At 42.6% G+C, this 27,748-nt stretch overlaps 1 protein-coding gene across 5 annotated transcripts in view; it reads left to right on the plus strand.

The window, feature by feature from the left end:
• The window catches only part of TJP1 (tight junction protein 1), a 113,880-nt gene extending 86,402 nt beyond the window's left edge, over window positions 1-27,478 (plus strand). Inside the window, exons 16-28 of one of the 5 annotated variants that reach the window (XM_061179748.1) lie at window positions 2,833-2,915; window positions 3,510-3,720; window positions 4,019-4,119; window positions 7,276-7,626; window positions 7,953-8,192; window positions 9,047-9,910; window positions 10,059-10,156; window positions 11,413-11,640; window positions 16,922-17,097; window positions 20,133-20,613; window positions 22,066-22,283; window positions 23,417-23,560; window positions 25,944-27,478. In XM_061179748.1, the coding sequence (XP_061035731.1) occupies window positions 2,833-2,915; window positions 3,510-3,720; window positions 4,019-4,119; window positions 7,276-7,626; window positions 7,953-8,192; window positions 9,047-9,910; window positions 10,059-10,156; window positions 11,413-11,640; window positions 16,922-17,097; window positions 20,133-20,613; window positions 22,066-22,283; window positions 23,417-23,560; window positions 25,944-26,038 (3,290 nt within the window). In that variant the 3' untranslated portion in view covers window positions 26,039-27,478. The remainder of the gene's footprint in view (window positions 1-2,832; window positions 2,916-3,509; window positions 3,721-4,018; window positions 4,120-7,275; window positions 7,627-7,952; window positions 8,193-9,046; window positions 9,911-10,058; window positions 10,157-11,412; window positions 11,641-16,921; window positions 17,098-20,132; window positions 20,614-22,065; window positions 22,284-23,416; window positions 23,561-25,943) is intronic. The other 4 variants (XM_061179749.1, XM_061179750.1, XM_061179751.1 and 1 more) reach the window with 4 other exon arrangements.
• The last annotated feature ends 270 nt before the right edge of the window (window positions 27,479-27,748 follow it).

A 27,748-nucleotide genomic window follows, 5' to 3' on the forward strand; every position in this document is an offset into this window, starting at 1 on the left:
AAAAGCATGATTCATGCTATTGCTTATTGCAGACATATATAGTAGGTTAGTATTAAATATAAATATTGAGGAAGTAGTGGTTTAAATGCCTTACAGATTTTGCTTGCAGATTTTTTCATTGTTTCATTATTTTAGCTATTATGGTAGTTTAAATACACAAACTTAGTTATGATCACTTAGGCTTGCTTTAAGCTATTTGTATAGTCTGTTTCAAATTTATATTTTACTAATACAAAGGGTGCAGAAATCTGTCCATATTTTGTTTGCTTTGTCTGTCCATATTATGCTTTGCTTTTGTTCCGCAAAGGATTTAAATACTCAAGAATATAGCTTTTTCCATATATATGCTGAATTTCTTAGACAGAATTACCAAAGATAGGAAGGAATGACCCAAGACATGAGCACTCCTGGCTGCTGCTGTGTAACTGTGGCTGCTTCCAGAGGGTTGTGCAGCTGTTGTTCCTGCTGGCACTATAAACTCCCAAGTGCTGATTTAATATTATATATATTGCTTTTCATTTGGTTGCTGGTGAAGTTGAATGAGGATATTTTCTGAAACTCAGAAGATTTGCAGACAAATGATAGTAAAATTTGAGCAATTTAGAAAATGTTCATTTCTGATTCATCACTCAGTTTGTTAGTCTTTTCAGAAGAGATCTTTTTTTGGTCATTGTTTATAGATAACATTTTGCCTGAAGAAGTTGATACGTATAGATACCACCCGTAACCAAACTTAGGGCTTTTAAATTTATAGAAAGCAAGTGTGAAGACTTAGAAAAGCTCTGTCTTAAGAACTAATTGGTTGATTAATTGGGTTTACTCTACAACCAGACTCTTACGAAAGGGATTCAGATCACTTAGTTATGTATCCTCTTTGAATCTAATGAGAGTTTTTTGAGTTTAGAGACTAGTAGCATTTTCTCCACCCAGAACCTCCCAGTTGATCTCCCTCCGTCGTTCTCCTGTGTCCACCAGATTGGAGGTTGGCCCTGCTGTCTCGTGATGGACTTGTTCTCCCAGATCATCCCCTTGTCCCTCAGCCTGACCTCTGAACTTCCATGTCTCTGTCTTTGTCTGATCTGAACAACCAGAGCTCTAACTACGGAGCTTTCCTGTGACCAGAGTCTCAGACATCGCTCTGCCTTTTTGGTGAAAGCCTTCATGTCAGCAGACCTCTGAGACGCGTGGTTAGAAATCAGCCCAAGCTGTCTTGGCGTGTTCTGCGCCAGGAGGGAGGCACAGGTTGCCAGTGTGAAAGCACAGGCTGTGTCATAGTCACAAGTTACAGCCTTCTCTGCTCCCAAGTCCCCTTCTGCTGATGTGAAAAGAGGTCCCTAACCCAGGACTCCCCAGCCAGTCTGCTGTAGTTGTTGCTGTTGAGTGTGGGCCTGTCCGGGTATTGAGCAAGCCGTTTGCGGCCGGGCGGGCCCTGCTGAGGGGAGGCCTCCTCAGGGTATCTGTGTGCCATACAGACAGAACCATTGCTACTCACATGCCACAATGTGAAAAAGGTTTGCAGACAGTGCCATGCCAGGCCACACTGGAGCAAAAGAGAAAGGGAAATCCCTATATACATGTTTTTATATATATATTATATATTTTTTTTAATGGCTGTTTTTTCCAGAACATGAAAATAGTTGGAAAATTTTTGAAAACATGCGTATTAAAACTGACATTTTAAATTTAAATATTTTATTTAGACCAGACACATAGTTTATAATTTTACCTTCCTGGTTTTAATGGAAGCAAATTTATCAATATTATTTTGTAAATCTACTTTTCTTTTTTTAAAGCTTATTTTCAATTGAGAGAATTGCCATATTTGGCTGTTTCTCTTGACCAAGTGACAGTCCTAAATAATTTTTGCTCAAGTTCCGCTTACTGATTCTTTCCTTTTAAATTATTAATTAATTAATTAGGCTGCATCAGGTTTTAGTTGCATCACGCGGGTTCTTCATTGTGGCATGCCGGCTTCTCTCTAGTTGTGGCATGCGGGCTCTAGAGCACGCAGGCTTAGTTGCCCCGTGGCATGTGGGATCTTAGTTCCCCAACCAGGGATTGAACCCACGTCCCATGCATTGCAGGGCGGATTCTTAACCACTGGACCATCAGGGAAGTCCCTCCACTTATTGATTCTATTTAAAATGTTCATTTTGAAGTATTTTGCTTTTGTGAACATATTGCATCCAAATATTATTGGACTTCTGAGGTTTGGTGGCACCCCCTTGAATTTTGCACCGGGGTGAGTGGCCCACTTGCCTTTTAAAAAAAAAAAAAAATTTATTTATTTACTTACTTACCTACCTACCTACCTACCTACCTACTTATTCATTTAGCTGTGCTGGGTCTTAGTTGTGGCATGCGGGATCTTCATTGCAACATGTAGGACCTTTAGTTGGGGCATGTGGGCTCTTAGCTGCAGCATGCATGTGGGATCTAGTTCCCTGACCAGGGATTGAACCTGGCCCCCTGCATCAAGAGTGTGGAGTCTTAGCCACTGGACCACCTGGGAAGTTCTCCCACTTGCCTTCTGATCCCAGCAGTGTTGGAAGCATTGATGTAACCCGGGGTTCTCAGCCAGGGTGGGTCTGCCCCAGAGAGGACATTTGGCCACAGTTCTGTTTGTCACCGTGGGAGCAAAAGGGAGGTGGGGGGCTGCTACTGACATCCAGTGGGTGGAGGCCAGAAATGCTGCTCAATAGGCCATGGTGCACGGGAAGCCCCCACAACTACACGTCATGGAGCCCAGCGTGTCATTATGCCCAGCAGTTGAGAAACTGACCTAACCAGTGGAAATTTGGTGTTTTGTTTTTGTCCTGACTGCATGACTAGAAAGTGAACCTCGAGATGCTGGAACTGACCAACGGAGCTCTGGCATTATTCGCCTTCATACAATAAAGCAAATAATAGATCAAGTAAGTTATTAGAAATTGACCCGTTTCATTGTAAGCTGTGAATTTTGTGTTTCTCAGTGGGCTGGGTTTGGTTAAACTGAAAGTAGAAGGTAGTTTTTCTAAAGTTATTACTGGTATACCGTAAGTAAATTACCGAGACATTATAATAATCACTTTCAATGGAACAGTAGTACATGCCTGAGAAGATGAGCTTTCATTACCACAAAAAAGTATACAGTGTTCACATATGTTGACAGACTTGATATCGCATCAGGACAGTTCAGGTTGCACTTTGATATTTATGTTAGGAATGTGTTGCTACTCACAAGGTCATGTCAGGAACATTAAATTGTTACACTTATTTTCACTCTCTGCTTGCAAGTATTTGGGCTGTCTTAAAAGTGATCTAGTTAAACATCTTTTTAAATTGGGCTAGAAATTATATTGCATTAACTTCTGAGTACACCTTTTTCTAATATGTGCTCCTGAGACATTTTGGAGCACAGTTAAACGTCCATTCCCATTGGAATGTAGTCTCAGCTGTGACTTTCTGAAGGTGATGCTTCTTAGTTAACATGTCTTGCGTCCTTGTTTATTTTTTTCTTGTGTCTTCAGGATAAACATGCTTTATTGGATGTAACACCAAATGCAGTTGATCGTCTGAATTACGCCCAGTGGTATCCAATTGTAGTATTCCTTAACCCTGATTCTAAGCAAGGTGTGAAAACAATGAGGATGAGGTTATGTCCAGAATCTCGGAAAAGCGCCAGGAAATTATATGAGCGGTCTCATAAACTTCGTAAAAATAATCACCATCTTTTTACAAGTGAGTATATTAAAGGTCTTCTTTCAGCTTACAGTGTCTGTGCAACAGTATGTGGGAAAAAAATGTGTTGTTCAAATATTAAAACTCATATAACCTTTGCCTGTTATGTTTGCTGTTGTGTTAACGGCTGCTGTTGATTGAAAGAAATGGTTCAGTGCCAAAATAGACATTTCCAGGGGTGTGTCCTCAATACCATCTGTCAGATAACTCAATAGTGGTGACTGAACTCTAAGCAATGGTTGAGTGAATTCTGACTTTTGCAGTGTTCTAATCATAGAACAATGTTATCTATTTGCAGCTACAATTAATTTAAATTCAATGAATGATGGTTGGTATGGTGCATTGAAAGAAGCAATTCAGCAACAACAGAACCAGTTGGTGTGGGTTTCTGAGGGAAAGGTAAGAAATTTCCTGTTTTTAACCCATTTGATAAATTATATAACTAATCAGAGAAGCCTGTGAGTCACCATTGTTTTCTAATTGGATCAACTTATTAAAGTAATTTGGGGCATTAGCTTTTAGGTTTTTATAATTTGTAGGGGTTATGAAAGTTGTTTTTGATAGTAGAAGATTCTCATGTTTCTCTCCCCACTGAATTACCATTCAGTGGTATTCTCTCAGAGAATTCTCAGAGGATAACTTAAAAGAGCAGGGTTGAGTTCTGACTCTGCCCCTGTCTGACTGAGGAATGACTTTGAACCTGGCTTCCATTTCCTCCTCTGGAAACAAGGGGAATGGGTGGGCTAGATGAGTGGTCCCTAAAGTGCTGTGCTCAGCATGTGAGATCCAGGACTGGCCCTGAAGAAAAGGCACTCTGAAGGCAAGGAATGGGTGGGGACCACCGTGCTGCAAACCAAGCCCCCTGGAGCAGCACAGTACCCACCAGCGTGGTGACGGCTCTGAGAGGTCTGAAGTAAAGGACTTACTTTGCTACTTTAAGCATTTCCCTAAATCCTTACCTAAGGAATTTCTTTTCACTCAGCACCTGTTAACGTTCTTAAAACATACTGAAAATGTTAGACAAAGCAAAACATCCTTTTGGCTTTGATTTTATAAAGATTAAAATAACTACTTTCTGTTGTTAAGTCTGTCTGGTCTTTTAGTAGTTCTTGATGGGAAAGTCCTGTTTATTTTGTTGGGAGAGATAATAATTTTCTCAAAGTACACAGTTAAAAGAATCTTTTGTTTTAAATGTCTTTTACCTTCAGATCAATACAATATTAATATATTTTAGTTGCTAGGGAAGATTGAGAATATGTGTTCTCTTATTTTGTTTTTTGTACTTCCTTGTCGGCTTGGTTTTTGTTGTGTTTTGCCCTTGCATGGCCCCTACTTTCCTCTGCCTGGCTATGGCCCCAGGTGCTGTGGCAGTGCATGCTGCATGCTTAGGACCCCCGTGCCCCTTACCCAGAAAACACAACCTCTGCCAAGAAGAGATGTTGAAATGCTGACATGTAGAGGTAGTGTCTGCTGCTCCCACCTGTGGTCCTGTGTCAGAACCATGCCTTTTCTCCTCAGTACCACTCTGGGCGGTGGACTGTACACACGAGATCCTGAGACCACTTAGTAACTGACATATCAGCCGGGACGCTTTATAGACAGAGGCAGGTAGAATAAACTCACTGCACCACTTTACACGATACACTGTTACTAATTCTTAACTCTTGTGGCATTTGATTAAAAGGATTACTGTCCTCTCCATACTAATCTTCTATGACAACACAGTTCTGCTAGCAGCCTTGGTCAGGTAGAATGTTAATAGCTTTCACTGGTGATTTTTGAAATAATATTAGTTTATAAATGCACAAGGTATACATGTCTACCTATCAGAGGTTTTTTAAATCCACAAATCTTAATTTTCTGTGATCTCTTTGTGATACTATTGTGTGCTTCCTTTCTTTGCTTGGATTTTAAAATGAAAGTCTAGCTCTCCCAGCTTTTTGTATGAGGAAAATAGGTCATCTCAATTAATTTTATTAACTTTATTAATAGGTCTAATAGGTCATTTACTATTAGAATAGATTGATGCATTTTGTAAATCAGAAAAAGTGTTACAATTTAAATCAAGTTTGATTTATGCCCCCCTTCCATTCAAGTATATTTTCTCCAAATAGATTCTTAAACTAAAACCACTTCATTTCACATCAACTCTCCTGAGCTAACTACTTTGATCTGATTGCTAGGAAGAGTTCCTTTTTGCAATTTCTGTTACAGGCTTGTATGTTCCCTATTAAACCAAGAAAAATCGTCCTGAGGCTTTCTTAACACGTAAGCTTATGTCATTTCTGGTTCAGAGCACTCCTGGTTCTTGCTCACTTCTGCATTTCATACCACTGCAAAAGCTAAGCAGATTCGTGAGTTGAGTTGTTCTTCCCCAGGGACTTAAATACTTCCCTGGCTGGCTCCTGGGTTATAGTCTTCCAGACCCCGCAAGTCAGAGATCAAAGTAGATAGCAAGAAGGTTTCAAGCCATTGAGATTTCAGTGGGAGAGACTCTGCCGGAACATAGAGCAGAGCCCTGGTGTGCTCACTCTCCAAACCGGGCAGGTGATCTGCTGAAAGGCAGAGTCACGGAAGGCTGGTCTTTCCCATTAAGGGAGGGCTCAGGGTCAAGCTGTTGCAGAGCCAGGATTGGGACTGTGGGGGAAGCACCATTCAGGCGGCTCGAGCCTTGTTTATCCTTCAGTCCATGCCGTCTGAATTCTGGTTTCTGGATCCTCCAGCTCTCGTGCCTCTCTGGGCGCAGGGTCCAGGCAGGGTCTTCTGGGACTGTTGTGTGTAATACGGGCACTAGCTTCAAATTAGTATCTATGACAGCCTGTTGACTGCAGCACTGTCCTTCCCTTTCCCTCAAATACTTCTGTTCTTTCTGGTCTGCTCAGAAGATAATCAGTGCAGGCTGAAGGCTAACAGCTCTTAATTGCCTGTAAAAGAGAGTCATAACTGCATTTCCCTCTCTGCATCCATCTGTGAAGAATAATTTTTAAAAGTTCTTAGTTTAATTAGGCAACCAGCACTTAGATGATGCTTTTCCGTTGTGTTTTATAAAGCTCTAGGGCCAAATACCAACTTTTTTAAGAAGTTGTTTTTTAATATATAGATTTTATATATACATAAGCTCTTGTTCAGCTTGAACTGTGGCGTTTATTTTCCTGGTTATTCTCACGTGCGCTGTTCTGTCAGTCACTGTGTCTTTGTTTCTGTGAGCTTGGTCTATCAGCATTCTCCCTCTTCACCCTGCTCTGGGCTGACAAGCTAGTGACTGACTAGGTTTCAAAATCAGAGTGGGGCCAGGGCTCCTTCGCTGTCTTCTGGGGCTCTGTCATGGCCGGCCAGCCGATGTTCCACTCATCCAAGCCCTTCAGATCTCAAAGGATGCTCTGTGTGTCTGCATGTGTGCTTGTACTATCTTCTTGACCTTTCCTCACCAGAAGTTTCAAGAAATAGATGTGATTTCTCCAAAGAAGAGTATCCTTTTCAGTCTCCCTTGTAAAATAAAGGCCATCACTTAAAGAACTACTGAATAAATTTTTAATTTACTTCTATTTGACCCAGGCGGATGGTGCTACAAGTGATGACCTTGATTTGCATGATGATCGTCTGTCCTACCTGTCAGCCCCAGGTAGTGAATACTCAATGTATAGCACGGACAGTAGACATACTTCTGACTATGAAGACACAGATACAGAAGGCGGGGCCTACACTGATCAAGAACTAGATGAGACTCTTAATGATGAGGTGGGGACTCCCCCGGAGTCTGCCATTACACGGTCCTCTGAGCCTGTCAGAGAGGACTCCTCTGGAATGCATCATGACCACCAGACATATTCTCCTTACTCACCACAAGCGCAGCCACAGCCAGTTCATAGAATAGACTCCCCTGGACTTAAAACAGCCTCTCAACAGGTAAGCAGCAAGCATTCAACGTTTTGCAGTTAGAGGTGCATTGTTAAAGTCTAGGATGTGGTGATTGAATTAAAGAATATATTGTCCTTTCTCCAGATTAAGAATTAATCTTTAATTTCAACTTGAGAACACCAAGGACTTAATTCTAAACTTTGTGTGTTTATCTTAGACAGCAGTATACTGAAATTTAAAAAATTCAGGACATGAGGTCATAGTTTTGTTATTCAGCACACTTAAAATGTATGTCTATCAACCACTATAAATGGAAGTGGGAAGTTAGCAGTAAAGAGAAACACTATATTTAAAATATTTTAAACACTTCACAGAAAGCAGAAGCCTCATCTCCAGGCCCTTACCTTTCGCCTGAAACAAACCCAGCATCATCAACCTCTGCTGTTAATCCTAATGTAAACTTAACTAATGTCAGACTGGAGGAGCCCACCCCAGCTCCTTCCACCTCTGACTCACCACAAGCTGATTCTTTAAGAGCACCACGCACTGAGGCAGCTCACATAATGCTAAGAGGTCAAGAGCCATCATTGTCGTCGCATGTAGATCCAGCAAAGGTACCTGTGCTGCAGTGTTGCGCTAATCTGTTGCTCTCCATCAGTCTAGCACATGATCATGTTTGCTTTGCCCTTTAAGTGTTCCTTTTGCTTTTTACTGTGGGCTTATGCACCATAGTGTTTTCAAATCAGTACAAATCATTTCGGTTCTATAATTTGCATGGCTTCCAGTGATATACTGATTATTTTTAAATAGGCCTTTTAATTGGGATTGGTACTTAATATTTTTATTATTTTTTAATGTTTGGCTTTCAGAATCTTCCAGAATTTCTTTCTTTCTTTTTTATTTTTTTATTTTTTTAAACATCTTTATTGGAGTATAATTGCTTTACAATGTTGTATTAGTTTCTGCTGTATAACAAAGTGAATCAGCTATATGTATGTATATATATCCCCATATCCCCTCCCTCTTGCATCTCCCTCCCACCCTCCCTATCGTACCCCTCTAGGTGGTCAGAATTTCTTAATCTATAGTTCAGACCCATTTTAAACTTCTTTATGTTCTGTAAGTTATGGTGTCCATAAATTTTCTATTTGATTTTATTTTCAGTGTCCAAATCAAGTGGAATCAACAGTTCAGTGCATTAATTTTCTACTAAACTTAATAATTAAAAAGTTAAAATATCTTTAACTCACTTTTCATTTAGTATTGATACATGCTGAAAAGTAAAAGCCCCTACTTGCATTGTAAATTTTGAGCTTTCATTTAAACTGGCTTTCTCCACTAATCTGTTTCTGTCCTGGTAATAAATGGCAGAACATGCCATTTTTACATATTAAATCATAGTTTGTCTCTTAAAATAGACTAGAATTTGAAACAAGCCTGTGTCCTTACGCATGAATTTTTTATACAGGTATATAGGAAGGATCCCTATCCTGAGGAAGTGATGAGACAGAACCATGTTTTGAAGCAGCCAGCTGTTGCTCACCCAGGGCAGAGGCTAGACAAGGAGCCCAGTCTGAGCTATGAGCCGCAGCCCCCATACGCAGAGAGACAAGCCAGCAGGGACCTGGAGCAGCCTGCCTACAGATACGACTCCTCAAACTACGCGGACCAGTTTCCTCGAAACTATGACCATCGTCTGCGCTATGACGACCGCATCCCTGCGTATGAGGAGCAGTGGTCCTATTATGATGACAAACAGCCGTACCAGCCCCGGCCTTCTTTTGATAATCAGCACCCGCGAGACCTGGACTCCAGACAGCATCCTGAGGAGTCCTCAGAACGAGGGTATTTCCCACGTTTTGAGGAGCCAACCCCTCTGTCCTATGAAAGCCGACCGCGCTACGACCCGCCACTCAGGACCTCCACCCTGCGGCACGAAGAGCAGCCTCCTCCTGGGTTTGACATGCACGGGAGGTACAGGCCAGATGCGCAGCCCTACTCCTCCACAGGCCCCAAGGCGTCCGAGCCTAAGCAGTATTTTGACCAGTACCCACGGAGTTACGAGCAGGTCCCGCCCCAAGGCTTCACCTCCAAAGCAGGCCCGGGCCACTACGAGCCTCTCCACAGTGCTGCCCTTGTCCCGCCTCAGCACAAGCCGGAAGTGCCGCCAGCAAGTACCAAACCACTGCCTCCACCCCCAGCTCTGGCCGAGGAAGAGGAAGACCCAGCGATGAAGCCGCAGTCAGTGCTCACCAGAGTGAAAATGTTTGAAAACAAAAGGTCTGCATCAGTGGAGAACAAGAAGGACGAAAACCATAACTCTGGTTTCAAGGTAAATACGTGACTGTGTCTCCTGCCTCGCGTGCAGAGCACATTCAGTGACTGTTGTGCGTAACGCTTCATAATGTTCCCTCCCCCTTAAATGAAGCCTGTTTTCTCATGATCTCTCCCTGAGGCTCGTGTGTCTTATTTTTCTGCAGCCTCCAGAGGTCACGTCTAAACCTGCAGGTGCTCCCGTCCTGGGTCCTAAAGCCCCTGCTCAGAATCAGCTCATTGAACACGACAGAACACTGCACAGGTGGGTGCTTTGCGGGCTTGTGGCCTACAACTGACTGGGAGTGTGGCCCTCTTACTAGAGAGGAGGCGGGGAAGGCAGAGGTCTCCCTTGTCCTTAGGTGAACTCCTCCAGCTTTTGCAGTTAAAACAGTGGTCCTAGAAGGAAAAGTAAAGAGCTTTATTTATTACACCTTCCGTAACACATTTTTGTTATTCTTTCAGTTAACAAATCTTTCGAAAACGTATTTCTCTAGCAAATAGCTAAAGTACAGTTTTTAAAGCCCTAACTTTTGGACTGTGTTTTTTAGTTTAATAGGGCTTTTGGATGTGCAAACTGTTAGTTTTTAGGGGTGAGGAAACAGACTCAGATAGCTATGAGATAACTAAACTTAATCCTTTAGAAAGCGCCAGGAGGGATGAGGCTGAGGCTGACAGGAGTTCCTGGGAGAGGAACCCGCCAGCTGTGCTCTTAGCTGTGGCCCGATTTGGCTGCTGTTAAGTTGACGGGCTGCATTTGAATACAGTTCTTTGGCCTAATATGTTTCATTCGCTTATATTTGTGCTTGTAATAAAGAGGAACTACTGTCTAACATGTACATTTTCCTCTGATTTTAATGTCTAGTGCTCTTCATGAAAATGTAAACTACTGTGATGTCTCCTTTAGCTGGGATCACTAGCAAATAAGCTCTTCTACACAGAGTAAACATGTTATAACTGAAAGCTTAGCCCCCCCCTTCTTGGTGTGAAACGTATTTAAGTTTATCCATTTTTGATGCAGAGTTTCTGAAATTTGCTAACTAGGGCCTCTGTAACAGTGCCTTAATTTGCTGATAATTTACTTTCTTCCCCATGTGCTTCCTGTGTCCTCTGGAACTTTGGACATGTCAAGCTCTTTCCTTATATGAGGATCATTTATTGATCCTGCTGTAAAGTTCTTCAGCTCTCGGTTTTTATTGTTGCTGACGATGGTGCGTGTACTTGAGGAAGCCCTCCACTGTCTGGCTTACTTTTCTCTTTTCTGATGAGCTGCTTCTAACCAGGTCACTATCAAGCTCAGTAGGTAGGTTGTGTTGAGGACTCACGGGCCAGGAGAGTGTTGCCATTGAGTATAATGTATGAGGATACGGGACTGGGAATGTCCACCTTGACTGCTGCACTGCTCAGCCAGATCCTGAGTAATCACAGGAGTCAGTGGAAGGTCAAGGTGAAACGTATGTATTCCATTTTATTTGTCAAATTAACTTCTCTAAAGTTGTTCCGTTTATCATTCATTATCAGGATCCCCGAACCGCAAAAACCTCAAATGAAGCCGCCTGAAGACATTGTTAGGTCAAATCATTATGATCCTGAGGAAGATGAAGAATACTATCGAAAACAGCTCTCCTACTTTGATCGAAGAAGTTTTGAGAGCAAGCCTTCTGCACATGTCCCTGCCAGCCACCTCTCAGAGCCTGCCAAGCCGGTTCATTCTCAGAGTCAGCCACAGTTTTCTAGTTACTCTTCCAAGTGAGTTATTTTGTTTAAGACTTACCTTTTAAAAATAAGATGAAACATAAAGTGGAGTTAATCACACAAAGTTCAGTGTGTGTGTGTGTTTTGTTTTGTTTTGTTTTTTGGCCTTGCTGCATGGCATGTGAGATCTTAGTTCCCTGACCAGGGATCAAACCCTTGCCCCTGCAGTGGAAGTGCAGAGTCCTAACCACTGGACTGCCAGGGAAGTCCTAAGTTCAGTATATTTGAAGGAAAATAGTTAACTATGTAATACATGACTTCTGTAGGCTCTTAGCATTTCAGCAGTGTGTGCTGTCTAGCTCTGGGATGCGTGTTTTTTGTTCTTAAACTCTCGTGTCAGATATGTAAATTTTTTGCATTAGAGAATATGTGAAAATCAAAGGATTTTGAAATCAAAGCGTTTTGAGGTAAGAGAGGGTAAATGGTTAAGACTCTGATGTTTAAGAGTCTCTCCCTTCTGTGCAGCACACTTAATGCTGGTTCTCATCCTTCTTTTCTGTGTTTGTTTTTTAAATATAAAAGTAGGGTTATGTTGGGGAGTGACATTGAGGGACGATACTAAAGAGTTTTTTAAAATTTTTTTCCGAGGCAAGAAAAAACTTGTCTTTTATTATTGTTTCAGCTTGAGGGGACTTTATAGAGATTTCTGGTCCAGCTGTAAATATGAGGAACCCAAGCTCCAGCGAGGGGCCGTGACAGGGGCAGAGCTAGGGCTGAGCCCCAAGTTCCTGCTGTCTTTTTCCTGTCTGTGCTGCTCCCTTCTGTTTGCTTGTCTACTGGGTTTTTTGTTGTTTTTCTTTTTTGTGGGTTTTGTTGGGGTACAAACTCCAAACCCACATGTGCCTGCTTGAGTTCGTATCCCGTTCTGGTTCTGCCGCTGGTTGAACCCTGACTGATGGTGCATTTGGTTCTGAGAGTGGAGTATAAACCCACACAGGCACAGGTGGGTTCATGCTTGAGCAGAACAGGCCCACAAGAATGGAAACAGATGTGGATTTATTACAAGGGATTCGTTTACACAGTTGTGGGGCCGGGCTGAGCAAGTCCTAAGTCTGCAGGGCAGGAAGGGAAATGCCTAGTGGTCTCGGAGCTCAGGGAAGCTGTTAAGTCCTCTTGAGAAGGGCCCATGTAGATAATCCCCCTGGGGATACCTGCATTAGTGTTTGAGTGAATAACTAGGACTGTAGTTCTGCGTAGCCAAGATGAGACATTAAAAAGCAACCACAAATCACTTTCGTGCGTAAATTTAAAAGCATGAAGATTTTTACTGAATTAGATGCTTCGGACTGTCTGAACATATCATTTGTCACTTGCTGATCAGTGAAAATTCTTTTAGACTATACTTTAAAACCTCTAATATTAAAAGCCTACTTTTTAAAAAATAAATGAATTTATTTATTTATGGCTGCTTTTGGGTCATCGTTGCTGCGCGTGAGCTCTCTCTAGTTGCGGCGAGCGGGGTCTACTCTTCGTTGCGGTGCGCCGGCTTCTCATTGCGGTGGCTTCTCTTGTTGCAGAGCACAGGCTCTAGGTGCGCGGGCTCAGTAGTTGTGGATTGCAGGGTCTAGAGCACAGACTCAGTAGTTGTGGTGCACGGGCTTAGTTGCTCCGTGGCATGTGGGATCTTCCCGGACCAGGGCTCGGACCCGTCTCCCCTGCATTTGCAGGCAGATTCTTAACCACTGCACCACCAGGGAAGTCCCTAAAAACCTACTTTTAATTGCCACTTGCCTTCTAAGACATCATTTAAAGTGAAGATTTAAAACCTTTTCCACTGTTATCCATTTAAATCTTTGTCTATGGAAGAAAGCAGTTTATGAGAAACACAGCTGCAAACTGTGAGTGCTGCAGTGCAGGCTCTGTTTGAAGCAGACATTCTTGCATGAGTGTTGTGAGCCTCCCCTAACACAAGCCTAGAGAGGTGCCCAGTGCATCTGGAGAGAGTCCAGACCAGGACGAGCCGGGCGTGGAGCCTGAGGAGCTCACCTTCCGTGAGGTGGAAGGGCGTCACCACTTTTACTGAAGCAGTTTAAACATATTCATTCCTCTCAGAAGGGAGTCCAGTTTAAAGAGAGATTTTATTTATCCTTTTACATACTTGGTAAATAGAATACAGCCTTAACAGGATACATTTAGGTCTAAAAAGTAAGTTAAAAGTTTTGCTAGGGAATCAGATGACAAGGCATTTTTGGTTTTGTGTGAATCTTGTTCTCTAGAGAGAAGACTCAATAATATATCTATGATGTATAGCTTTCAGACATGGTCTAGAACACTGCCGAGCACTTGGCGGTGGAGTGGCTCAGTCATTCCATGTGGAGTGACCAAGGCTCAGCACAGGCCCCGGCGCGCTCCTCCTCATGTCCACAGCCCTGGGAGGAACCAGTGTTTGCTGGGCAGAGGTCTCATGAGAAAGAGATCACGTCTGTCTCTGTAGATTCACTGCGGACTCGGTTTGATTTTACTGTTTACTGTTGGTAGTGTTATGGGGTGAGAAAGTCTAACTTGAGATGGATACTAGGATGCCTTTCCTTCCTTTGTATATGAAATTAATGCTGCATTTTCCCATATAATAAGGTTTTTAAAAAAAAATTATTTATTTATTTTTGGCTGCGTTGGGTCTTCTTTGCTGCATGCGGGCTTTCTCTAGTTGCGGTGAGTGGGGGCTACTCTTTGTTGCGGTGCGCGGGCTTCTCATTGTGGTCTTGTTGCAGAGCATGGGCTCCAGGTGCCTGGGCTTCAGTGGTTGTGGCTCGCGGGCTCTAGAGCACAGGCTCAGTCATTGTGGCGCACAGGCTTAGCTACTCCGCGGCATGTGGGATCTTCCCGGACCAGGGCTCGAACCCATGTCCCCTGCATTGGCAGGCGGATTCTTAACCACTGCACCACCAGGGAAGCCCTCCCATATAGGTTTTTAATGGTTAGAGAGTTGGAAAGGATACTCGAGTGTCCTAGAAGATGACTCAGCAGGAAGTTGTTTCTCTGCCTTCCCTTTCGAATGCTGTTTTACTCTTTTGCCCAATTAATACAACTTTAATAATTGGAAAATAGTTTAAAATATGGGACCCTATTTGTCTTACATTTCAAAACTATTTACTGTTTGTCACCAATAGATTGCCTACAGGCCTTATTCCCTAAAGTAAAATATAGAAATAACGAAGTTACCGTCTTCCAGATAATACATGCTTTTGTTCCACTTAAAAGCACACCTTAAAAATGGTGGGAATTAGAGCAGGGAGAAGTCTTTGATAGCACAGGATAAGTGCCCCAGAAGCAGGCAGCTGTCACCCAGCCTTACAATCTGTTGAGCCACATTGATGCTGGGAGAGGTGAGGAGACAGCAGCCCTGACATCACCTCCAAAGCAAGTTAGGAGTTGCCAGGATTCCAAGCCAGGGCTAGAAGAGCAGGCTCCGTCTGGGTCTGTGCATGTGCTGCAGCGCAGAGATTGAGTTGTCTCCTTCAGGGCATCTAATGGGATTTCCGTCACTGGAACATCTACCTCTGAAGACGCAGCCTACCGTGAGACTTCTAGGTCTCAAGATAAATGTTGGTGGTTTTCAGCTTACAAGAATTAAGCATAAGATTGGCGTTAGGTGGTTTTGTGTGCATGTGGCATTATTAGATGAGAGAGGTAGAGGCCAAGGGAGTCAGCGTGGCAGCTCTGCCCACCTCGGGGCTCAGCGTCAGGCTCGGAAGGAGCACGTGTTGATCATGTATCCATACCGCGCTAGCTGTGGTGCTGCATCACTTCTGTGTTTTCACTCTGGACTTCTGTGCCTAGCCCCCTTTCTTTCAACAGAGCACTCACCCCCACTTCTTTAGAACCCGCTGCTTTATTTCATTTCTTTGTTCAGCACCAGGAGTGGGCAGCGGGCCAAGGAGTGAAGCTTAGCCACACCGCTGCCCACCAGAGCCCCATGTGTGGAGGGTCGGCGGGCAGGGCCTAGCTGCGTTCCACGTCTCCACCGGCTGCTGGTGTCCCGAGCTAAATGAGAGCCAGTGATGGTTTCTTTTATAGACCGAAGTATGCTGAAATGGTGAATGTGTGTTTTTTGGTTGATGCTTTAAAATGACATTTGAGTTCTGTTTGCTGCAAACTTAGATTGATCGTTTTCTTTCATTTTTCTATTGCACTTGCTTTGCCATCACCTAGATTTCTTGGCTCTTATACTAGCTCTGACTACTTGGAAAGGAGCGTCATGTGGTAAGACGGGGCATTGGTGTGAGGCTGTGACGTGAGGGTCCCTCGCTGCGGCACTGGCGTTTACGTGCACTTGCAGGCGTTAACGTCGTCTTTAGTGCTTATTAGTCCAAACACCCAAAATGAGCTTTAAAGCTGATCATGACTAGACTCTGCGACAGTAATCTTCTGTGAAAGTACATTCCAAGTGTCTGTGTGACTGCATGTGCACATAAAGCCGGTGCAGCTTTGGCTCTGCAGAGCTCAGAGGGCAGTGTTGCAATTATGGGTCCTGCTTTAAAGATTTCTTTTGTGTGAATTTTATGTGTTCTATGTTAACAGTTGGCAATCTGAAAAAATAAGCATACATTCACAATTTGATTTAAATGAGCCTTAAAAAGCAAGCAGTATTTGCTACTCTAGCAATTGCTAAACAAAAAAATGGATCTGGTAAATCCAGGGCAAATTTTGAAGTAAAAAAAAGGTCCAGTGTTACTGGAACACAGCAGTACCCTTTCATTTACAAGCTGTTTTTGGCTGCTTTGGGGCAGAGTTTGAATAGCTGTGACAGAGGCCGTATGGCCAAGAAGCTGATAGCATTTCCTATCAACCCTTGACTAAGGGCTTGCCAGCCCCTGGCCCGTGATGTCACCTTCTGTGGTGCCTAGTCTGCGCCAGAAGCTGGCGCTTCATACCTTCTTAGGCACTACACCAGAAGGGAATCTAATGAGGATTTGGGCCAATAAATATTTTTCAGAATATTTGGAAGACTTCATTAAACCTACCAACCATTACTATTTTTTGTAGACCACAGTGTTGAATATTACAAGTATACCCCGAATTTCATCTGCCTTTTGGTTGCCATCTTTTGGATGTTTTACTAATATTCTTAAAATACCTGTGCTGTCTTTACATCTCTTGTGCTGATGACTGGCTGAACTTGTTTGTGTATTTTGGTAGAGTACCCATACTCATAAGGGTAAATTGTGAAATTCTCAGTTAAAAAAAAAACCTCAGGGATACTTAGAAGAATGGGAACTTGCTTTGTAAATGTGGACCCACCTGCAGGTGTTGGCATTTCCTCATTTTTCCACAGGGGGAAGTCTGCTGAGGCTGAAGCTGTGGACAGGCCGTTTGGGGAGAAGCGCTATGACCCACTGCAGGCCACACCGCCCCCTCCGCCGCTGCCTGCCCAGTACAGCCAGGCCGCCCAGCCTGGCCCCAGCACCGCCCTCAGCCTCCACTCACACACCAAGGGGACACTCGGCGAAGGTAGGCGGCTCAGGAGTTGGCAGGACCACTGTAATAGACTCACACTTACAAGATGAAAAGTACGTGCTCGAAACCTCTGGGCTGAGAACAGCGAAAAATAAGGGTTTTGTTATAAGTATCTCTTCTTTTTTATGATAATGACAGTTATATCGGACAAGCCTTTTAGCTAAATAGATTTTAATCTGCCTCCTTAACATAGCTTAATTTCTCGAAGTAGTTTTTGTTTACCAGTACACCCAAAACTAAATATTTGAATGGTGGTTTGTAAAAATTATGGTGATGTCTGTCTTCGCACGTGGATATAGGGCGGCCGTAGAGTTTCACATAATACATGTCCCTGAGCACCTCGTCTTTGCATTTGTGTCCTGTGGCGAAGGCTCATCGAGATAGATCTCATCAGCTCCAGAGCGCTCACCTCAGGGTGGCATCCCTGCGTGTGCACCCCATCTTCTCCTTCACATCTCTGAGCAGTAACTGTTTCTCTTCCCGGGACACTGGCCTGGCTCCTCTCCCCCCTGTCCTGCTTCCTTCATCTTCCTCTCCCCTTCCCCATAATCCCTCCCTTTGCCTTCCAGCAAGTGCCACTGCCTCATGCCACCTTCCCAGCTCCACAGCCATTAGACGTCCTGGAAGGGACTGTTGCCTCCACCCTCCCAACATCTCTCTTCTCATTTGGTGCTTTCAAAGGATACACCACAGTTCACCAATCTCCTGGTGATGTTTTGCTACTGGAAACAGTGCTCCTCTGTATTTATGTAGGAGTCCAATCCCAGGGGTATAATTTGATATTACTTTATGTTAGGATTTTCTTTACACACTATCACGTCTGCAGATAAAGTTTAAATTTTTACTCTCCAAACCTTATGCCTTTTTTGCACTGGCTGAGATGTCTAGTAAAATGTTCAGTTGAAGTGATGGTGGCAGACATCTTTTGCTAGTTCCCCATTGTGAGGAGAGAGGATTGAATGTTTCACCGTTACAATGTTAGCTGTAGGGGTTTTTGTGGGTTTTTGTAGGTGCCTTTTATTATGTTTAGAATGTTCCCTTCTAGTCCTAGTTTACTGAAAGCATTTTGTCAACTGTTTTTTTCTTTTATGTACATTGTCCCTCAGTATCCGCAGGGGACTGGTTCCAGGACCCCCCCATTCACCCCCATCCCACCATGCACACTGAAATCTGCGGATACACAAGTCCCCTGTGTAACTGGTGTAGTACAGTCGACCCTCTGTGTCCATGGGCTCTGCATCTGCAGATACAGCGGGCCAAACGCACTAAGATGATCCTAAGATTTGTCTCCTTCATTCTGTTTCTGTAATAAGTTATCTTACTATGTTCACAAGGAGTTTTGGTTTATAATTTCCTTATAATGTCCTTGTCTGGTTTTGGTATCAAAGTTGTGCTAGTTTCATGAAAGACAGAGAGCTGGGACGTGTTCCCTCTTTCTCTCATTTCTGGAAGAGTTTGTATAGCACTGATATGATTTTTTCCTTAATTATTTCATAGAATTCAGTTGGTGCTATTTTGCACTGCTACCAGCGGTACAGAGGGTCCCTGACTTATGACGGTTTGACTTTACGTGGTGCAGAAGCGATACACATTCACTAGAAACTACTTCGAATTTCGATCTTTTCTCAGGTTAGCAATAAGCAATAATCTCTCGTGAAGCTGGGCAGCGGCTGTGAGAAGAGCCCCCAGTCAGACGCTGCATCACGGGGGTGAATAACTGACACACTTTGAACTGTCCTGGACCCAGACAGCCAGTCTGTTTTTTACTTACAGGACAGTATTCAATAGATCACATGAGATATTTAACACTTTATTATAATATTTTGTGTTAGATGATCTTGCCGAACTGTAGGCTAGTGAGAGTATTCTGAGCACGTTCAGGGAGACTGGGCTGAGCTATGATGTTCTGGTAGGTCCCGTGTATTAAGCACATTTTTGACTTTCAACCTCCCCTGGGAAGTCGAGGAAGATCTGTACATGGAAATTTCTGTTATTCCACATCTTTGCCAATGCTTGGCATTACCAAACTTGTAAGTTTTGCCAATTTAATGGATGTGAAATGATGTTTTTTGTTTTTGTTTTGCATTTTCCTAATTAATAGTGATGTTGAGTATCTTACTGTATGATTACTGGTTAGTCTAGTCCTCACTTGTGTTTTTGCTTGTTCAGGTCTTTGCCTATTTTCCTCTTGGTTGATTCTTTCTTATGGATGTATAGGTATTCTTCATAGGTTTTGGGTCCTAATTTTTTTTAAAATCAGTTATACATGTTGTAAATAGCTTCTGCCAATCTGTGACTTTTCTTTTTTAACTTTAATTATGGTGAGTTTTGTAGTACTGTTTTTTTTTTTTTTAACATGGCCAGTTTTGTCATTCTGTTTCTAATTTATTGTGGACACTGGAGCGGGGTCACTCCAATGCCAGTCTCTGGAGGCCAGGACTCCCAGCCACATGACCCTGACTCCAGGCAGCAGGTACATGAACACTGTCCCAGGTGTCCCTGCTACCTCCTGGCCCCTCAGCATCACACACGGCCACCAGGGGTCAAGAGTGGCCTCAGACTGCTGACCCAGACCCAGTCATGGACTCTGACACCAGGACAGGTTAAGATGAGAGGGACATCAGATGACTGTTAGAATTTGTGTCAGGAAGGGCGTTCTGGTTTTTGTTTTCTGTATGGATGAAAAATTGTTTCAAGATTTATTCCTAAAAACTTAGTTTAACATGGTCACCACGGTCTCCCACAGAATATCACTTGTTGATACTTTCATGAATGAAATACTCATCTGGATAGATTTTATTCTTGACCCATTATAACATCCTTTCCATCTCACAAACCATTACAATCAGTTAGAGATGGGTTTGTAATTTTTTTTGTTCAAGCCACCGAATGTACTTTATTGTTTTTCTTATTGAAGTATAGTTGACTTATAATATTAGTTTTGATGTACAACATAGTAATTCAATATTTTTACAGATTATACTCTGTTTTCAGGAAGTTTTTGTAATACATATATGTGTGTTTTTCAGGTAATTCCATGTCATTGGATTTTCAGAGCTCTTTAGTGTCCAAACCAGACCCACCCCCATCTCAGAATAAGCCAGCAGCTTACAGACCAGCCAACCGAGAAGACGCTGCCCAGTCTGCTTTCTATCCCCAGAAGAGTTTCCCAGATAAAGCCCCAGCTAACGGGGCCGAACAGACTCAGAAAACGATCACTCCAGCATACAATCGATTCACACCAAAACCATATACAAGTTCTGCGCGGCCATTTGAACGCAAGTTTGAAAGTCCTAAATTCAGTCACAATCTCCTGATGAGTGAAACTGCACATAAACCTGACTTGTCTTCCAAAGCCCCCACTTCTCCGAAAACTCTGGTGAAAGCACACGGTTCCACGCAGCCTCCAGAGTTTGACAGTGGAGTTGAGACGTTCTCTGTCCACACAGATAATAAGCCTAAATATCAAGTAAACAGTATCAGCACAGGGCCTAAAGCTGTGCCCGTGAGGTAAGATTTTTGCCTTTTTCTTGGCGTGGTGATGTCTCTCACGTGAGTTGGGTGTAGTTTAGGGAACCTGACTGATGATTTCAACTCAAACTTTAAGCTGAATGGTGTTGTCCAAAATGTTGGAATGACTAAAGGTTCTGCAAGAGGCACTAAAGCTGGTGCTCATTATCTTCATTGTGTAAGAACCCAGGCTGAGAGGCACTGCGTTTCACTCAGGGTCACACAGCCGTGTTCAGGGAGCCTAGACCCAGCCACTGGTCTGACTTTTGACCTCAGAGCCAGACTCCTAACTAGCCCTGGCTTCCCATGACCTCTGACCTCCAGCTGGGGAGGCACGTTTGGAGAATATCTCAAAAATAATAGAGTATCTGTATTCCTCATCCACTGTTTATTCAACAGTGAGTTTGAAAAGAAGTAAAGATGTAATAACCTCAAAATGGTTGTTTAATAAAGAGCTTTCTTAATAGTTTTGGTCAGATGGCTGAGCAAATGAGATGAAGCCAGCCTGCCTGGAGCCGCGCTCCCTACACCCCTTCCTTCATCTGCACAGTGACCGACCAGACCCATGCTGGCCACGCAGAAAGCACTCGCGGGCCACCTGCAGGCTGCCTCCCGAGCGGAAGGACAGCCAGGGGGGTGTGGAGGAGCAGGCTCCCCTCCCAGGGCGCCCATGGCGCCACTGCCCCTGGGAGGAGCCCATCCCCACCACTCTGGCCACGGAGGAGTGAAGCCGCAGCTCCCTGCACTTAGTTTCATTTTGTTGGCCCATCTTCCTGCTCACCTTTAGTCCTGGCTCAAAACTTTACTTCAACAAGTCCTGAGAACCTCCACTTTTGAAGGAGAATCGGTACCACATCCCCTCTGCCTCGGGTGTCTTTGTGTAACCACGTGAATGGACCGTCTCCTCTCCATGAGCGATTGCCCACACCAGAGTCTTTATTACCTCACGGAATTGGGCGTCTGTGCTTAGGGAGTGGGGAGGGAAGGCCATAGTATGCACACCAGAAATCCTCAGGAGAGAGCGAGCCTAATTAGTGTATTTTATCAGGTCTAAGATGCCATCAGTTGTGAGATGCACCACTGTCTTACGTATCACTAAGAAGGAAAAAACATGCTACCAATTAAACCATGATGTGCCATCAATTTTAAAACACCAATTTCATGGATGTAAAATATTGGGTGAGCAATGTATCAGGCTTTGCATGTTCTGATTGCAAAAATCAGTAATGAAGGTAACTTGACTAGTTACCTTTAAAAATGACATTGACTTCTCAAGGAAGAATATGCTTAGTTATCCCTGTGAGTAAAGTCTGTCACTGAAAACTTATTAAAGTAAGTAACTGCTTGATTATATGGAGAGAGAAAAATAGAATGAAACCACCAACTAGACTAGCAGTGAAAGCTCCTGTGTGTCACTAGGAACGTACTCATTAGCCATTTCTGAACTCTCAGTCCCTCAGCTGTAGAAGAGGATGAAGACGAGGACGGTCACACTGTGGTGGCCACCGCCCGCGGCGTATTTAACAACAACGGCGGGGTGCTGAGCTCCATAGAGACCGGCGTTAGTATAATTATCCCACAAGGAGCCATTCCTGAGGGAGTCGAGCAGGAAATCTATTTCAAGGTCTGCCGAGACAACAGCATCCTCCCGCCTTTGGATAAGGAGAAAGGTGAGTGTGTGATTGCCTGCTTAGTTTCAATAACTCGAGTTGCCCTGTGTGCTCTTCAAAGCTTATCGTGCTCAGTAGACAGGATACCCTAGACCTCTTTTCTTCCCACACCCTGGCTGCCCTCAAGTTCCTTCTACTAGGGAGGGCCTCTCGAATGAGCACTGTGGAGAGGGGAGCCTGTGCTACCTTCACTGTGACGGTGACAGTAGGGGATGGGTCAATGGGCACTCCTGTACCTGCCAGCCAGTCTTAGCCGACCTTACCAGATTTGTCTTTTGAGTCGTTCCTGCCTTGCAGCTCTAGAGGTGGATTAGGTAACACCCACTCCAAAGGCCTTGCTCTGTGCCGCCACCTGCTGGTGGAATGTAAGGCTCGCGGGTTAAGTCTTCCTCACCCCGCAGACCTTGCACAAGTGAACACGCCGCAGAGGAGGAAGCATCCCCATCGGCTGGTACGGTGTGTGTTTCTGAGCTGCTTCAGGAATCTAGGAATGCTCTTATTTTTCACAGTCTTCCAGATCTGTCAGGATGATATGATAATGAACCACGTTGCAGCTTCTTTTAGAATATTTTAGCAGTGCTTTGCTTCCTTAAATTCATTATTTTAGCTCATTTTCGTACATTTTGCCAGAATACTAACATGTTGGCCCTCCTGCATGAATCTCTTAAACCAAGTCTGTAGCAAATACAACATTAAAAACAAGATATAAGTAACATTTGTAAAATGTTTGAGTATGTCTTATACCATAAGAATGCTGTGATTGAATGAAGTAGCCACCAGCAACGTTGTGGCTATTTAGCACTCGAATTGTGGCTATTTTAATTGAAACGGGCTAGAAGTGTAAAATACACACCAGTTTCAAAGATTCAGTATATTGCTCACATGTTGAAGTAATGTTTGGGATATATTGGGTTATATAAAATATTAAAATTGACTTTAACTGTTCCTTTTTAATGTGGCTACTGGAAAATATTAAGTTACATATGTGGCTCCTGTTACATTTTTCTTGGTCAGTGCTACTATAGAGAACTAACCCTCTTTGGCTTTAAAGCATATGGTTAGAAGGAGGGTGAGGAGAACTGTGGGTCTAGAAGGAAGCCAGCCGTCTAACCTCTCTCCCACCACCCCCCCAGGTGAGACCCTGCTGAGCCCCTTAGTGATGTGCGGGCCCCATGGCCTCAAGTTCCTGAAGCCTGTGGAGCTGCGCTTACCACACTGTGCGTCCATGACTCCTGACGGTTGGTCTTTTGCTCTAAAATCATCCGACTCCTCGTCGGGTATGCTGTCTTCACTCTGTCCTTTGGGGGCTTTGGGTACTGTCGTTGATTGACCCCTGGGCTGACGGAGCTACCCGTGCTGTCTGTGCGCAGATCCTCCCTCTGTTCCTGTGGCCTTGTAGGCATCACCAGTGTTTTGGAGTTTATTTGTGGTGCATATATTGTAAATGAAAACTGAAAGGTAGAGAAGCTTCTGCCTTGTAAACATTGATGATTTGGCCAAAGGTTGACTGTTTCTTGGTGTTCAACAGAATTATTTGTTCTGTCAAAATTTTTAAGATGAGGTGGGAGATTTGATATTGTCCTACATATATATATGCATTTTCATCTTCATACGAAGATGATTTGATTCCTTTATGTAATAATTTCTATTTTTGGTTACTATTTCTCAGTCTACAAAGTATATATATATACTTTGTAGATATATGTGTGTGTGTATACACACACACTAGAGAAACTTGAAAGATAAAAGACCTTACACTGTGATCGTACTTGGCCATGGTTTTTCCATGTAAAACTCAAAATAACTTCTATAATACACTTTTAAAATGGCTTTTTGCTGTCGAGATCATAATTTCAAAGCTTCCGTTGCATTTTCTCACTTCCTTGGGTGACTAAGTCAGTTAGACTAAAGTCAGAAGTTTCTATATTTATGGCATAGAACACTTTAATTGAACCTGATGTAGAAAAAAAGAATTTAAAGTTCTTCTGAATTTTTGATAAATCAGATGAGCATTATACAGTTTTAGTTTGGTACAGTATGAAATAGAGTTTTATGGTGTAAAGAACATATTTTAATATTACCCAACATAAAATATTACATATATTCATTCACAAGTACCCCATTTTCTGGGAAAAGTTCTTCAGGGACTCCACTGAGAAACATTTTATTAGCCTAGTTGGAACTAATGAATTAACATTAATAAAACTGCATTTAAATATTCCAAAAGTCAGGTTTTAGTGTGGGCTGTGATCGTCCTCTAACCCAAAATAGGTTGAGGTCCTTAAAGTTACTGTCTGTCGTTACTTGTTTTATAAGTGATTTTTTTCCAGATATGAAAAAAATCAGTATGCTTCGTATAATTTGTTTTGTGCCACAGAACATAAGTTATTTTGTTAGATTGAAACAACTTACTTTTTCCTGTGTTAAATTTGAGCATGTACACCTAGAAGAGAAATGTAATTCTGGAATGCTTTTGCTACTATAAAGTTCTGTTTTAAAAAGTCAAGGGTAGATTTTGATAGCTACTGACTTAATTCCAAGAAGTATTTATTAGTATATTGGAAAGAATTTTGAACCTAAAGATAAAGTTTTTCCCAAGAGTTGTCATAACTCTATCTATCTCACTGCCTAAACAATTTATCTGCAGTATTGCATAAGCCCACATGTATCTGTGAAGTTAAACCCCTCTGTTTTAAACTGCTGAGCCCACCATGACTCAGACATCACTTAGGTAACGGACAGCTTACAGTCTGCAGCAGGGTTTCTCAGCCTTGGCCCTGTGGGGTGTTTAGCAGCCTTCCTGGCCTCCACCCACTAGATGCCAGTTGTGACAAGCAAAATTGCCTCCAGACATTGTCCCCTGGGGGGCAGAACTGCTCCTGGTGGAGAACTGTTGCTTTACAGGCAGCAGCTTTGACTGTCACTTACCATGGACACAAGAGATGTTCGGCTGTCCCAGCCTTCTTTACGTTGAGTCCACTGCCAGGGCTCCTTAGCTGTAGCTGCAAATCTCAAATCACCTGGTTAAAAGCTGGTTAAAAACTCCAAAGCCCAGGCCCTGCTTCAGTCTTACTCAGTTCAGTGACTTTTGGAAGCATCATGAATGGTTTTGTTGTACAGCAGGATCAGGGCTAAGAAACTCTGGCCCAGTCTTAATGAATTTTATTTTATTTATTTATTTTTTTGTAAAGGGGAGGAGGCTCCTTAACTGAATTCTGCAGAATGTTCAGGGTTTCATTTGGTCTGTCAAGTGTGAGAAATGTGTTCTCATACTCAGCTCAAATGGGGTGATCATATAATTATTGTCCAAACTTTTGAAAGTAAAAGAAGGGTACTCTTAATAAGTGTTTGGACTCAGGGGCAAACTGGAACTGTCCCAGGCACATGATCGCCCTAACTTTTATTCATTTTTTAAAAGGCTCGAACTTGAAAACATAAAAAATAAAAGAGAAATCTGCAACAGCTTTTGGATCATTAGATTCCAGTGGGTCTCCAATGAAGTATATAGCACTAAGAGTTTTGGTACAAGTGCAGTATGCTGAAGAAACAGAGGAAAATTGTATCTAAATATATATGTTTATGTTTGTCCCATGATTGCACAGCATTACAGATAGCAGTTTAACCAACCAGAAATGACATGAACTTTTTTTTCTCTCGTAGGCGATCCTAAAACCTGGCAAAACAAGTGTCTTCCTGGAGATCCAAATTATCTTGTTGGAGCAAACTGTGTTTCTGTCCTGATTGACCACTTTTAATTCTTAAAATATAGGAACTTGATTAAATAATGTGAAACTGGGTTAAACTTACTTACTAAATCTAAATGGAACCACTCCATCAAGTATTATACTTTTCCTAGAATTGATACTGCAGTGTGTTAGTATCACACGCTTTGTTTGAACTGGAGAGGCTGAGTGAACATCCCCTGAACCGCGCTCGGGAAACATGCTGCCTGCTGCATGTTGGGGGTTGGTGTTGGCTACAGGCTCCAAGATGTGATGCTTTGTAATGAGTTTTGTACTTTTATATGGTCACTGCTTAACTTCACATATTGATTTCCGTTAAAATACCAGCCAGTAAGTGGGGTGCATTTGAGTTCTGTTTGAGAACTCAAAGTTTGAGACTTTATTACGGCCCTGGCCTGGCATACACATTTTTATTATGCATGAGGTAATCACACGTTTTTAAAAAGCACCTCAAATATATAATGAGTGTAGTGGATTTAACAGAAATGTACAGCAAGGGGAATTTATAGCTTTTTTTTTTTTTGGTGGGGCAGGGCAAGTGAAGACAATTACTTACTGTATATGAAAACTCATTTTTCTTAGGGAAGGACACCAAAGCATGTGAGACTGGTTCTGTGGCCTCTTTGGATCTATAAGTTAACCATATCACCATAGACATACTAACCAGCAGGAATGCCTTACCCTCATGTTTTTAATTCTTAGATCGTTCTGTGTATTACTAAGTTTTTATGGCTTTTGTGCACATTTAGATACTGTATCATGAAAAGATTGAGTAAATTGTGGATTTGGTGGTTTCAGAAATGTGTTATCACCCAGAAGAAAATAATGGTGTGATTTGGGGTGGTTTTTTTTGTTTGTTTGGCAAGGGGCAGTGGTTGTTTTCTCTCTCTCTTTTTTTTTTTTTGGCTATGGCATTTAAAAACTTATGATGTTTTAAAGGATGCTTGTACATAAGACGTGCATACCACTTTGTTCTTGGTTTGTAAATTAACTTTTATAAACTTTACCTTTTTTATACATAAACAAAACCAAGTTTCTTAAGGCTACCTTTGTATTCTCTCCTGTACCTCTTGAGCCTTGAACTTTGACCTCTGCAGCAATAAAGCAGCATTTCTATGACACACACAAGGTCAGTTTTTTAAGAAAAAGAATGCACAGAGTTGTTACATTTTTAAATGCTGCATTCAAAAGATACAGTTATTCAGAATTCTCTAGTTTGAATAAATTCTTGCAAAGTATCCCTGCTGTAATTTGTGATATGATGCTGTGCCCTAAAGTGTATTTTTTTACTAACAGACAATTTATTATGGCACATCAACACAATTTCTGTTTAGATAATACACCACTACATTCTGTTAATCAATCAATAGGTGTGACTGAATTTCTTTTGCAGTTATTAAAAAAAAAAATCTCAAATTTCTAAATCTGCAGAATAAAACTTTTTAAAATAAAGTGCTGGTTTGGTCTGTTTGCCCACTATTCTAGTATTGTTTAACTTCATAATTCTAGTTTAAAATCCTGCACACTGATCCTCATCACCCAGTTGCCTGCTGCCGCATTGGGGGTGGGGGATTTGGAGTGAGCCCCTGTTGCCAGTGCATCCTGGCAGAAGACACAGCAGGAGAAGGGGGGCAGGCAGAGTCTTCCCACTGCACCTGTAAGTGTATGTGGATGTATGTGTTTATTCATGTTCCACAGGGCCAACTTGTATATGGTTTTGTC

Source organism: Eubalaena glacialis, chromosome 2 (assembly GCF_028564815.1).
Source record: "Eubalaena glacialis isolate mEubGla1 chromosome 2, mEubGla1.1.hap2.+ XY, whole genome shotgun sequence".
Classification (NCBI taxonomy): Eukaryota; Metazoa; Chordata; class Mammalia; order Artiodactyla; family Balaenidae; genus Eubalaena; species Eubalaena glacialis.